This window comes from Mesoplodon densirostris, chromosome 2, assembly GCF_025265405.1.
Source record: "Mesoplodon densirostris isolate mMesDen1 chromosome 2, mMesDen1 primary haplotype, whole genome shotgun sequence".
Lineage (NCBI taxonomy): Eukaryota > Metazoa > Chordata > Mammalia > Artiodactyla > Ziphiidae > Mesoplodon > Mesoplodon densirostris.
Genome location: NC_082662.1, coordinates 127,007,485 through 127,020,762, shown reverse-complemented (window position 1 = coordinate 127,020,762; position 13,278 = coordinate 127,007,485). Strand labels below are relative to the sequence as shown.

Genomic DNA, 13,278 nt, shown 5'->3' with positions numbered 1-13,278 from the left:
CTTCAAAGGGCAAGGTGCAGGAAAGAGGAGTGGGTTCATAACTACTTTGGTCCACAGTTGTATCTGAGCTGGCTGTGCTTCTATAGGATGTGGTTTTTCTGAGAATCTGTAACTTTTTGTCTTCAGTAATTTTCCTGTCCTTGGATGTCTGAAGGAGACTTGCTAGTGGCCCTTGACACTACTACTCTATTTTGAACAATTTTAGGTGGGTTTACACATTCTCCCCCAAACTCCCCTCCCATCCAGGCTTCCACATAACATTGAGCAGAGTTCCCTGTCCTTGTTGGTTATCCATTTTAAACATAGCACTGTGTACATGTCCATCCCAAACTCCCTAACTAACCCTTCCCCTCATTCCTCCACCCCTCGTAACCATGAGTTCATTCTCTAAGTCTGTGAGTCTGTTTCTGTTTTGTAAATAAGTTCATTTGTATCATTTCTTTTTAGATTCTGCATATAAGTGATATCATATGATGTTTCTCTTTCTCTGTCTGAGTTACTTTACTCAGTATGACAATCTCTAGGTCCATCCATGTTGCTGCAAATGACATTATTTCATTCTTTTTAATGACTGAGTAATATTCCATTGTATATATGTACCACATCTTTATCCATTCCTCTGCCGATGGACATTTAGGTTGCTTCCATGTTTTGGCTATTGTAAATACTGCTGCTATGAATATTGGGGTGCATGTATCCTTTTGCACCATGTTTTTCTCTAGATATATGCCCAGGATAGGTCCCAGTTCCTCCTGCCCTTTCAGACGTTATCAGAGACCTCTTGCACTTACTTAGAAATTGAAAAGTGTAAAAATCCCTCTGGTTAGAGTTGCTATTCTCAAATTGTCCTGCCATAGTTGCCACTGAATACCTATCACTGACTGAGGTGTTTTCTTCTAAGTCCTATCATACTTGCTTTCTTGCTGATATCACATGAGTCTGGTAGTTTTAACTGGTTTGTCTCAACCCAATTTTATTTTGGGATTTTGAGGGATACCTTGTCACTGAGTTTTATTTGTTGATGTTGTCCAGTGTTTTTTGGTGCTATACTAATTGTTCTTTCCGTGTTTATAAGGAAATTTGAGTAGATTAAAATATTACATCACCACTAATTTGTCCCAATTTGCTTCCTTTTGTAAATTCCAATTTTTCTTCTTTCTTGTATCCTTCTTTTTACTTTTTTGGGTTTTCTCTGTGGTTATTAGCATCTTGTACTGAAAACTGAGTTTATTCACTTTCAAACTACCTTATTTCTTTTATATATATTTAAGGCTACAAATTTCCTTTAGAGCCTGTTTATATGCTACAGATTTTGGTAACATCAAGTGCTTTTATTGTTTATTCATAAATATTGTGTAATTTTCATTGTGATTTCTGCTTTACTCCATGAATCATTCAGAAGTAGTTTTTTTAAAGATTACAAATATCCTAAAATTTTTCTGATTAACTTTATGAGAAATTCTAATTATTTTATTTCATTAATATCAAAGGCACAGTATGTGTGATAATAATACTTTGAGATTGGCTAACACTTCCTTTGTAAATGTGGTCAATTTTGGTAAATGTTCTATGTGAGATTGAAAAGAATATATTTTGTATTGGTTAATTTTAGAAATATACACACACACAGAGTTGACCCTTGAGCAACATAGGTTTGAGCTGAACTGTTCCACTTTTACAAAGATTTTTTTTCAATAGTAAATACTAAAGTACTACACAATCCAAGGTTGACTGAACCTGGCGATGTGGAACCACACTGATACTGAAGAACTGCATATATAAAAGGCTAACTATAAACTATCGGCAGATTTTCCACTGTGTGGAGTGTCAATGCCCCTAACCCCTGAGTTGTTCAAGGCTCAACTGTAACTACCTTTTCTTCAGGTTTAATCTATGGCTTGAAAAAAATGTGTTAAAGCCTACCACTATATTTGTGACTTTTAAAATATCTTCTAGTAATTCTATCAAATTTTGCTTTATATACTACAAGGTTGTGTCATAGCTTCTGGTGAACTTTTCTCTTTTATCTTCTTATATACTGTCATTAATCCTATAACGTCCTATCTATAAGATAGCTGGTATTATAATCACCATTCAAGTAAAACCAATGAAACTATATATATATATATATATATATACATATATATACATATATATACATACATAAAAATGTATACATATATATGTACATGATTTTATGTAACAATATTAGGAGGTGAAATTGGGCTCCAACTCTGGCTGAAGAGGATGATCAGTGTTGAGACTAAGACTGATAATGTTAGGAACTGTATGAGCATACTTCCAGGAGGAAAGAGCTTATAAATGAAAGAATGTGGAAGCAGGAAAAAAAGTAGAAATAAGGAAAATGTGACTGAAGAAATTTATGATGATTGTATCACCTTAAGTGTCACCCTCTAGACACTTAATAGATTATTTTTGAAGTAAAATAAAATAAAAATCTTATAGTTGGGGGAGACTATTGAAGTGTCCCATAAAAGTTGTTATTTTTCCTTTACTTGTACAATTTCAAAGGGATTGAATTTTAGTTATTCTCTCTTTAAATAATGACTCAGAAAATTGAGCCCTACATCTAAACACTGAGATAAAAAATTTAGAGCACTTGTATGAGCTATTTTATGTTCTTTTTCAGATTAAGTTAGAGTATGAAGGAACATTATTTTCTGAGTGGAGTGTGCCAGGAACTTGTTCTATAAAAAATAAAAGGTAAGTTTTTGCTGTGAAACTCAATGTATGCATAAAAACCATTCATATAGGGTGGACATTCAGATTCAAGGCTGTGATTTCATGTAAATTTCTTTACATTAATAGATGTGAAAAGAAAGACAAAATCACTTTGAAAATAGGAGAGAAGTAAACTATTGCTATATTTTTTTATTTTTCTTATTAGCAAAGAATGGAAGTTTTTAGGCTTAAAAAGTAGTAGGGGAATCTCATATGCATCTATACTTATTTTTCCTTTCCCATTGTTTTTAAATGCTAGATCACCCAAGACAGAACTACGTTGTTCTTCTCCTGGTATTCAGATTATAAAACCAATTGTTACGGGCCCAGTAAGTTGATTTTAATGATAAATTAATAAATCTTAAGTAATCATCCCTGTTACATTTTATTTTGCCTTATTTTTGATGTTTTAACTTAACCTGTTTTAAATAGTTGAGTTGTAACTATAAATAAGAGATATTTTAAAATTATTGTCAATATATCATTAATTTTTAGATGTATCTCATAGCAAATTATGTTATGAACTGATATAGTAGTTCCCCAGTTATCCATGGTTACACCTTCTGTGCTTTCAGTTACCCACGGTCAACTGTGGTCCAAAAAACTTAAATGGGAAATTCTAGAAATAAACAATTCACAAGCTTTAAATTGCAGTTGTTCTGAGTAGCATGATGAATTATCATGCCGTCCCGCTCCATCCTGCCTGGGACATGAATCATTCCTTTGTCTAGCATATCCTACCCATTAGTTACTTAGTAGCTGTCCCAGTTATCAGATCTATTTTTGTGATAATGCAATGCTTGTGTGAAGGTAACCCTTATATTACTCAATAATAGCCACAAAAGTGCAAGAACAGTGATTATGACAATTCAGATATGCCAAAGAGAAGCAATTAAGTGCTTCCTTTAAGTGAAAAGGTGAAAGTTTTTGACTAAATTAGGAAAGAAAAAAGATCATATTGATATAATTATTTTACTTTATTATTGTTGTTGTTAATCTCTTACTGTGCTTAATTTATAAATTAAATTTTATCATAGGTATGTATGTACAGGAAAAAACAGTATATATAGGGCTGATTTGGTACTATCTGCAGTTTCAACCATGCACTGGGGGTCTTGGAATATATCCCCCGTGGATAAGAGGAGATCACCATATATGATTTTTACATTAGCTTTTTTATTAATAAATATATTAAAGCCCCAGTTACCACCTTAATGATAACAGTACTCCCAGATAAGTGGGTCTCAGATCATATATTCCTATGACAATATCAACAATTAAAGAGCCATTTCTAGGAGATTTATTTGTATTCCACTACATTTCCTTCAATTCAGGAAAGCTATGTGAATGCAAATAAATAAGAGTAATGTTGAATCCTCTCTAGTCAATAATAATAATAATAATAATAAGGAATTTTTTATTGGAATATAATTGCTTTACAATGTTGTGTTAGTTTCTGCTGTATGACGAAGGGAATCAGCTATATGTATACATGTATCCCCTCCCTCTTGGACCTCTCTCCCACCCATCCTACCCAACTAGGTCATCACAGAGCACCGAGCTGAGCTCCCTGTGCTATACGGAAGGTTCCCACTAGCTATCTATTTTACACATGGTAGTGTATATATGTCAATCTAAATCTCCCAGTTCATCCCACCCCCTCTCCTCCCCCATGTCCACATGTGCATTCTCTACGTCTCCATCTCTATTCCTGCCCTGCAAATAGATTTATCTGTACCATTTTTCTAGATTCCACATATATGCAATATATAGTTGTTTTTCTCTTTCTGCCTTACTTCACTCTGTATGACACACTCTAGGTCCATCCACATCTCTAAAAATGACCCAATTTTGTTTCTTTTTATGGCTGAGTAATAGTCCATTGTATATATGTACCACATCTTCTTTATCATTCATCTGTCAATGGACACTTAGGTTGCTTCCATGTCCTGGCTATTGTAAATAGAGCTGCAATGAACATTGTGGTATGGACTCTTTTTGAATTATGGTTTTCTCAGGGTATATGCCCAGTAGTGGGATTGCTGGGTCATATGGTAGTTCTATTTTTAGTTTTTTAAGGGACCTCGATACTGTTCTCCATAGTGGCTGTATCAATTTACATTCCCACCAAGAGTGCAAGAGGGTTCCCTTTTCTCCACACCCTCTCCAGCATTTACTGTTTGTGGATTTTTCAATGATGCTCATTTGACCAGTAGCTCATTGTAGTTTTGACTTGCATTTCTCTAGTAAATAGTGATGTTGAGCATCTTTTCACATGCCTCTTGGCCATCTGTATGTCTTCTTTGGAGAAATGTCTATTTATATCTTCTCCCCTTTTTTTGATTGGGTTGTTTGGTTTTTTGATATTGAGCTGCATGAGCTGTTTGTATATTTTTGAGATTAATCCTTTATCCATTGCTTCCTTTGCAAATATTTTCTCCCATTCTGAGGGTTGTCATTTCATCTTGTTTATGGTTTCCTTTGCTGTGCAGAAGCTTTTAAGTTTCATTAGGTCCCATTTGTTTATTTTTGTTTTTATTTTCATTACTCTAGGAGGTGGGTCAAAAAAGATCTTGCCGTGATTTATGTCAAAGAGGGTTTTGCCTATGTTTTCTTCTAAGAGTTTTATAGTGTCCAGTCTTACATTTAGGTCTTTAATCCATTTTAAGTTCATTTTTGTGTATGGTGTTAGGGAGTGTTCTAATTTCATTCTTTCACATGTACCTGTCCTGTTTTCCCAACACCACTTATTGAAGAGACTGTCTTTTTTCCATTGTGTATTCTTGCCTCCTTTGTTGTAGCTTAGGTGACCACAAGTGCATGGGTTTATCTCTGGGCTTTCTGTTTTTTCCCTTGAGCTGTACTTCTGTTTTTGTGCCACTACCATACTCTTTTGATGACTGTAGCTTTGTAGTAGAGTCTGAAGTCAGGGAGTCTGATTCCTCCAGCTCTGTTTTTCTTTCCCAAAATTGTTTTGGCTAATTCAGGGTCTTCTGTGTTTCCATATAAATTGTAAAATTTTTTGTTCTAATTCTGTGAAAAATGACATTGCTAATTTGATAGGGATTGCATTGAATCTGTAGATTGCTTTGGGTGGTATAGTCATTTTCACAATATTGATTCTTCCAATCCAAGAACATGGTATGTCTCTCCATACGTTCGTGTCATCTTTGATTTCTTTCATCAGTGTTTCATAGTTTTCTGAGTACAGGTCTTTTGCCTCCTTAGGTAGGTTTATTCCTAGATATTTTTTGTTGTTGTTGTTGCAATGGTAACTGGGATTGTTTCCTTAATTTCTCTTTCAGATTCTTCATTGTTAGTGTATAAGAATGCAAGAGATCTCTGTACATTAATTTTGTATCCTGCTACTTTACCAGATTCATTGATTAGCTCTAGTAGCTTTTTGGTAGCATTTTTAGGATTTTCTATCTATACTATCATGTCATCTGCAAACAGTGACAGTTTTACTTCTTCTTTTATGATTTGGATTCCTTTTATTTCTTTTTCTTCTCTGACCCCTGTGGCTAGAACTTCCAAAAGTATGTTGAGTAATAGTGGTGAGAGTGGGCACCCTTGTCTTTTTCCTGATCTTAGAGGAAATGGTTTTAGTTTTTCACCATTGAGAATGATTTTTGTTGTGGGTTTGTCATATATGGCCTTTTATGTTGAGGTAGGTTCCCTCTATGCCTACATTCTGGGGAGTTTTTATCATGAATGGGTGTTGAATTTTGTCAAAAGCTTTTCCTGCATCTATTGAGACAATAATTTAATTATTAAATTTAATTTTAAAATTAAATTTTATTTTATTATTAGTAATTTAATTCTTTAATTTGTTAATATGGTGTATCACATTGATTGTCTTGCGTATATTGAAGAATCCTTGCATCCCTGGGATAAATACCACTTGGTCATGGTGTATGATCTTTTTAATGTGTTGTTGGATTCTGTTTGCTAGTATTTTGTTGAGGATTTTTGCGTCCATGTTCATCAGTGATATTGGTCTGTAATTTTCTTTTTTTGTGATATCTTTATCTGGTTTTGGTATCAGGGTGGCCTCATAGAATGAGTTTGGGAGTGTTCCTCCCTCTGCAATCTTTTGGAAGAGTTTCAGAAAGATGGGTGTTAGCTCTTCTCTAAATGTTTGATAGAATTGTCCTGTGAAGCCATATGGTCCTGGATTTTTGTTTGTTGGAAGATTTTTAATTACAGTTTCAATTTCACTATTTGTGATTGTCTGTTTATATTTTCTATTTCTTCCTGGTTCAGTCTTGAAAGTTTGTACCTTTCTGATAATTTGTCCATTTCTTCCAAGTTGTCCATTTTCTTCGCATATAGTTGCTTGTAGTAGTCTCTTATGATCCTTTGTATTTCTGTGCTGTCAGTTGTAATTTCTCTTTTTTCATTTCTAATTTTATTGATTTGAATCCTCTCCCTTTTTTTCTTGATGAGTCCGGCTAGGTTTATCAATTTTGTTTATCTTCTTGAAGAACCAACTTTTAGTTTTGTTGATCTTTGCTATTGTTTTCTTCATTTCTATTTCATTTATTTCTGCTCTGATCTTTATGATTTGTTTCCTTCTTCTAACTTTGGGGGTTTTTTGTTGTTGTTCTTCTTCTTCTTCTTTCTCTAGTTGCTTTATGTGTAAGGTTAGATTGTTTATTTGAGATTTTTCTTGTTTCCCGAGGTGAGATTGAATTGCTATAAACTTCCCCTTAGAACTGCTTTTGCTGCATTCCATAGGTTTTGGGTCATTGTGTTTTCACTGTCATTTGTTTCTATGTATTTTTTAATTTACTCTTTGATTTCTACAGTGAGTTCTTGGTTATTTAGTAGTGTACTGTTTAACCTCCATGTGTTTATGTTTTTTACAGTTTCTTACTGTAATTGATTTCTAATCTCAGAGTTGTGGTCCGAAAGGATGCTTGATATAATTGCAATTGTCATAAATTTACCAAGGCTTGATTTGTGAGCTAAGATGTGATCTATCCTGGAGAATGTTCCGTATACACTTGAGACGAAAGTGTATTCTGCTGCTTTTGGGTGGAATGTCCTATAAATATCAATGAAATCTATCTGGTCTATTGTGTCACTTAAAGCTTGTGTTTCCTTATTCATTTTCTGTTTGGATGATCTGTCCATTGGTGTAAGTGGGGTGTTAAAGTCCCCACTATTATTGTGTTGCTGTTGATTTCCCCTTTTATGGCTGTTAGCATTTGCCTTATGTATTGAGGTGCTCCTATGACAGGTGCATAAATATTTATAATTGTTATATCTTATTCTTGGATTGATCCCTTGATCATTATATAGTGTCCTTCCCTGTTTCTTGTAACAGTCTTTATTTTAAAGTCTATTTTATCTGATATGAGTATTGCCACTCCAGCTTTCTTTCAATTTTCATTTGCATGGAATATCTTTTTCCATCCCCTCACTTTCAGTCTGTATGTGTCCCTAGGTCTGAAGAGGGTCTCTTGTAGACAGCATATATATGGGTCTTCTTTTTGAATCCATTCAGCCAGTCTGGGTCTTTTGGTTGGAGAATTTAATCCATTTACATTCAAGGTAATTATCAATATGTATATTCCTATTACCATATTCTTAATTGTTTTGCATTTGTTTTTGTGGGTCTTTTTCTTCTCTTGTGTTTCCCGCCTAGAGAAGTTTCTTTAGAATTTGTTGTAAAGCTTGTTTTATGGTGCTGAATTCTCTTAGCTTTTGCTTATCTGTAAAGCTTTTGATTTCTCTGTTGAATCTGAATGAGATCCTTGCTGGGTGGAGTAATCTTCATTGTAGATTTTTCCCTTTCATCACTTTAAATGTATCCTGCCACTCCCTTCTGGTCTGCAGATTTTCTGTGTAAAAGCAGCTGATAACCTTATGGGGATTCCCTTGTATGCTATTTGTTGCTTCTCCCTTGCTGCTTTTAATTTTTTTCTTTGAATTTAATTTTTCTTAGTTTGATTAATATGTGTCTTGGTGTGTTTCTCCTTGGGTTTATCCTGTATGGACTCTGCAATTCCTGGACTTGGGTGGCTATTTCTTTTCCCATCTTAGGGAAGTTTTTGACTCTAATCTCTTCAGAAATTTTCTCAGAACTTTTCTCTTTCTCTTTCTCTTCTCCTTCTAGGACCACTATAATTCGAATATGGGGCATTTAATGTTGTCCTAGAGGTCCCTGAGACTGTCCTCATTTCTTTTCATTCTTTTTTCTTTATGCTGCTCTTCAGCAGTTATTTCCACCATTCTGTCTTCCAGGTCACTTATCCATTCTTCTGCCTCAGTTATTCTGGTATTGATTCCTTCTTTTCATTTCAGTTATTGTGTTGTTCATCCTTGTTTGTTTGTGCTTTAGTTCTTCTAAGTCCTTGTTACACATTTCTTGTATTTTCTCAATCCATGGCTCCATCTATTTCCAAGATTTTGGATCATCTTTACTATCATTACTCTGGATTATTTTTCAGGTAGTTTGCCTATTTTCTCTTCATTTATTTGGTCTTATAAGTTTTTACCTTGCTCCTTGATCTGTAACATATTTTTAGTCATCTCGTTTTTTTTTTTTTTTTTTTTTTGAATTGTGGGTCTGTGTTCCTATTGTGCTGGTTGTTTTGCCTGAGGCATCCAACACTGGAGTGTGCAGGCACTTGGTTGGAGCTGGGTCTTGGTGCTGAGATGAAGACCTCTGGGAGAATTTACACCACTTAACATTCCTTGGGATCTGAGCTTCTCTGTTACTCCAGTGTTTTGGACTCCACACACCCACCACAGGAGCTCAGGCAAGATCCTGCAAGCTACGCAGTGTGGCAAAAAAAAAAAAAAAAAAAGGCAACAAACAAAAAAAAAGCAGAATAACAATAAATAAAAAATCAAATAAAATTAGAAAATTAAAAATACATTAGAAAAAATAAAAATAAAAATGTAATCACCACAACAAAACAAAACAGAACCAAAACAGCAAATATATATATATATATATATATATATAATATTTAAAATGAAAAAATAAAATAAAAAATAAGATTAAAAAGTAAGAATTTTTTTTGAAAAAGCTGGAGGAGCCCTGGGGGCTATGGGGCTCAGACCCAGGACCTGAGCAGACAGAAAAGGCATTAGCAGGCAGTGGGGCTTAGACATGGGACCAGTGCAGCCAGAAAAGCCCTTAGTTGAGGGGTGGGGGTTAGGTCCAGGACCTGTGCGGCTGAAAGAGGCCTCAGCAGGGGTGCTTAGGCCCAGGATCTGACCAGTCAGAGGGGACCAGGTGGGATTCAGGCCCAGTACCCCAGGAGGCTTGCCAGGGTGCAAGTGGCAGGGGAGATGCTGGCCGCGTTCCCCTCTGATCCCCCAATCCCCAGAAGGTCCCTCTCCGTCCCCATCAATCCGCATGCCATAAGTGGACCCCTCTGAGTGTAGGAACCTCTCCCCTCCCCCAGCCTCCCTCAAGGGTGCCAGTCCCATCCTACCTCCAACTTTTCTTCCCCCCACTCCTTCCTTCCCTGTCCTACCTGGTGACGTGGGGAATCCTCCTGTCCCCTTTGGTGTCTGAGGTCCTCCACCAGCACCTAGTAGTTGTGTCCTCCTACTCCACCATCTTCACTCCACCCCTAACAATAAGGAATTTTAAAGCAATGGCACCGTACTAGTTCATAACAAAGTACTGCCCACACACCTTATAGTTGATGTTCCCACATAAGTGTATCTAAAGCCATTGCTGTGTAAAGACTTCATGTGACAAGTCCTACCTTTACTTTGGGGCTTGTGCCTTCTTTTTACTTTTATTTTTTCCCATGAGTAAAGTGTTTCTCTAAGTTCTGTTGCTTTCCTTTTACTTAGTAACCTGTATTTTCAGGGAACATGTAGACAGGGTGAAGTGGGAGAGGCCAGATGAATATAGTAGTTCACAATTCAATCCCTGTAGATTGAAAAATATTTGAAATTGGCTTTTTGAGTTTGTGTGTTTCCCAGTTTCATGAACACAATTCCTGAGGAAGTAAAGGATTTCTCTCCCTTTTGTTATGTGTTGGAAGTCCACATAAATGTGTAATGTTATGTAAAAAATATGTACACACTAATATATGTATATATAGGAATATATTTGTCATTTATATATAGTGCTCAGACCTTACAGCCTTTAAGAAGGTATGTGTGACTTTTGAAATGCACTCAAAAGGCCTCAGTTAAAACAACCAAAGAATGTCTCCAAGCATTGCCAAGCACTTCTTTGCAAGCAAATTCATCTCTTGTTGAGAACAATTAAACAAGAAAATTAATTGAGTTGTGTTTCATTGAAGAAGACTTTTGAGGAAAATTCACTGTTTTCATTTGTACAGTTGCATAGAACACTTCTGTGTCCAGATATTGGTCGGGGGGGTGGGTGGTGGTTCAACATTGACCAATTCTCCTATATCAGCTGGGGGTACTACCATTCAAAGTTCCAGCAATATCTACCTAGAGTTAATGTCACATCCCACAAGTTAAGGGCTCAGTCCCACAAGACTGCACCCACTTCAGTTGCCAATATTAAATCCCTGGTTGTCACCTATACTTCTGACTAACTGGTGATAAATCCAGGTTCCCATAACTTTCTCCTCAATTTCAGTAATTTGCTAAACAACTCGCAGAACTCAGGGAAACACATTTACTGGTTAAAATAAAGAATATGGTAAAAGGATCCAGATGAACAACAAGGTCAAGAAGTACATAGGGCAAGGTTCAGAAGGGTTCTGAGTACAGGAACTTCTGTCATTGTGCAGTTGGGTACATCACCTGCTGGCATGTGGATGTGTCCACCAACCTGGAAGCTCTCTTACTCTCGTACTTTAAGGATTTTTATGGAGACTTCATCAAGTAGGCATGATTGATTATTGACTCATTTTCCAGCCCTTCTCCACTCTCCAGAGAATGGGGGGAGGCTGAGCTGAAAGTTCCAAGCTTTTAACCATGGGTTGGTTTTTCCAGTGATCATTTCCCAGCCAGGAGCCCACCAAGAGTTACCTCATTAGAACAAAAGGAATTTAGGGGCTCTGTGCCAGATGTTCCTATTACTCAGGAAATTAAAAAGTGTTAGGAGTTAGGTGTCAGGAACCAGGGTCAAAGACCAAATATTAGGAACTGGGGGTAAAAAAATATATATATATATATAATATGTGAAAAGATGTATATATATAATTTCACAAAGACAAATATAATAGAAGCAATCAGTCATCTAAATTTATCATAGTTTCTTTTGCATTTTCTTTTAGGATTTAGAAGAAGAACGCTATTTATCTGTGGACAGTTCTTATACTTGCTTTCTGTGGTATTATAAGGTTATGTAAGTAATGCAAAAGAAAGGTAATTAATGTGTTTTAAGAGTATTTAGCTTTAGTTAACCACAAATTGATTATCTGCATTATAGTTACCATATAAGCTTTTATTCACCAATCAAGATATCCTCAAACGTACCCAACTAATGCCCAACTAATAGTGAAGAACAAACAGTAAAAATAACAATAGCAACCACTATTTGAACATATACTGCTTCTACATGGTCATACTTTATGTAAATTAGCTATGTCAGTTTTCATAATTACCAGTTAAATGTAAGTATTACTATCTTTATTATAAATGAGGGATTGTAAGCTTGGATAGGTTAAATAATTTGGAAAAAATATGCAGCTACTAAAAGATAGCATTGGAAATTGACTCTGGTTTTTCAGATTACAGGCTTCTTCTGTTTCCATTGTATACATTATATTCCAAAAGCACTCTCGTTTTTTTAGATAGCTCTTCAAACTCTTTTTAACATGATGTTGAATGAATATAACTAAGAAGGAAAAACTGGTACAAGAAAAAATAGTTAATAGCATTATAAAATCAATAAGTAAAATGCATCAATGAGTCAGAGTTTTGTTTTTGTTTTTGTTTTTGGTATCATAGTCCAAGCATATCCTAAGCACTGTATAGGATAAAAAGAACTGTCTTATGTGGTCCCTGCTCTCCAGATGACTGTAATGTACCTAATTCTTTTTATCTACTTAACATCCCTTCCTTTGAGGGAACCATCCCTCCCCTATTCTGTGGTGAAATTAAGTTCATGTGATTTATGTGGTACTACCTCCACAGCCCCACATTTCATTGGCTTCAGCAATTAGTTGAGGATGGCCATATGACCCAAACAGAACCTATCAGAATACTTGTGTCTTCAGTAAAGCATAATTGTTGCCGATAATTTCACTGTCCTGGTTTACGTGGTCCCTTAAAGTCAGACGGCTCTGCAGTTTATGTGTAACCTTTGAATTGAAAGTCCTGATAGCTAGATTTCAGCAAGCCCCACCAGGAGTACACATTTACCCATTCTTCTCTGAATTACTGCCACTCTCCCCGAGTCTTACCAGGAAGCAAGGTTCTGTAAGTAATGCAAAAGAAAAGTAATTAATGTGTTTTAAGAGTATTTAGCTTTAGTTAACCACAAATGGATTAGCTGATATATTTGTCTACACTTGAACAGATGCTGCATTATCTGTATTACTATAACTTTATTTTTTAAATCTTGAGAAGTGATAG

General features: G+C 35.5%; 1 protein-coding gene across 1 annotated transcript in view; it reads left to right on the top strand.

Annotated features, from left to right (window-relative positions):
- The window catches only part of CATSPERE (catsper channel auxiliary subunit epsilon), a 247,561-nt gene that overhangs the window by 34,896 nt on the left and 199,387 nt on the right, over nucleotides 1-13,278 (top strand). The window contains exons 3-5 of the mRNA XM_060088382.1: nucleotides 2,651-2,724; nucleotides 3,002-3,071; nucleotides 11,976-12,046. Coding sequence (XP_059944365.1) covers nucleotides 2,651-2,724; nucleotides 3,002-3,071; nucleotides 11,976-12,046 — 215 coding nt within the window. The remainder of the gene's footprint in view (nucleotides 1-2,650; nucleotides 2,725-3,001; nucleotides 3,072-11,975; nucleotides 12,047-13,278) is intronic.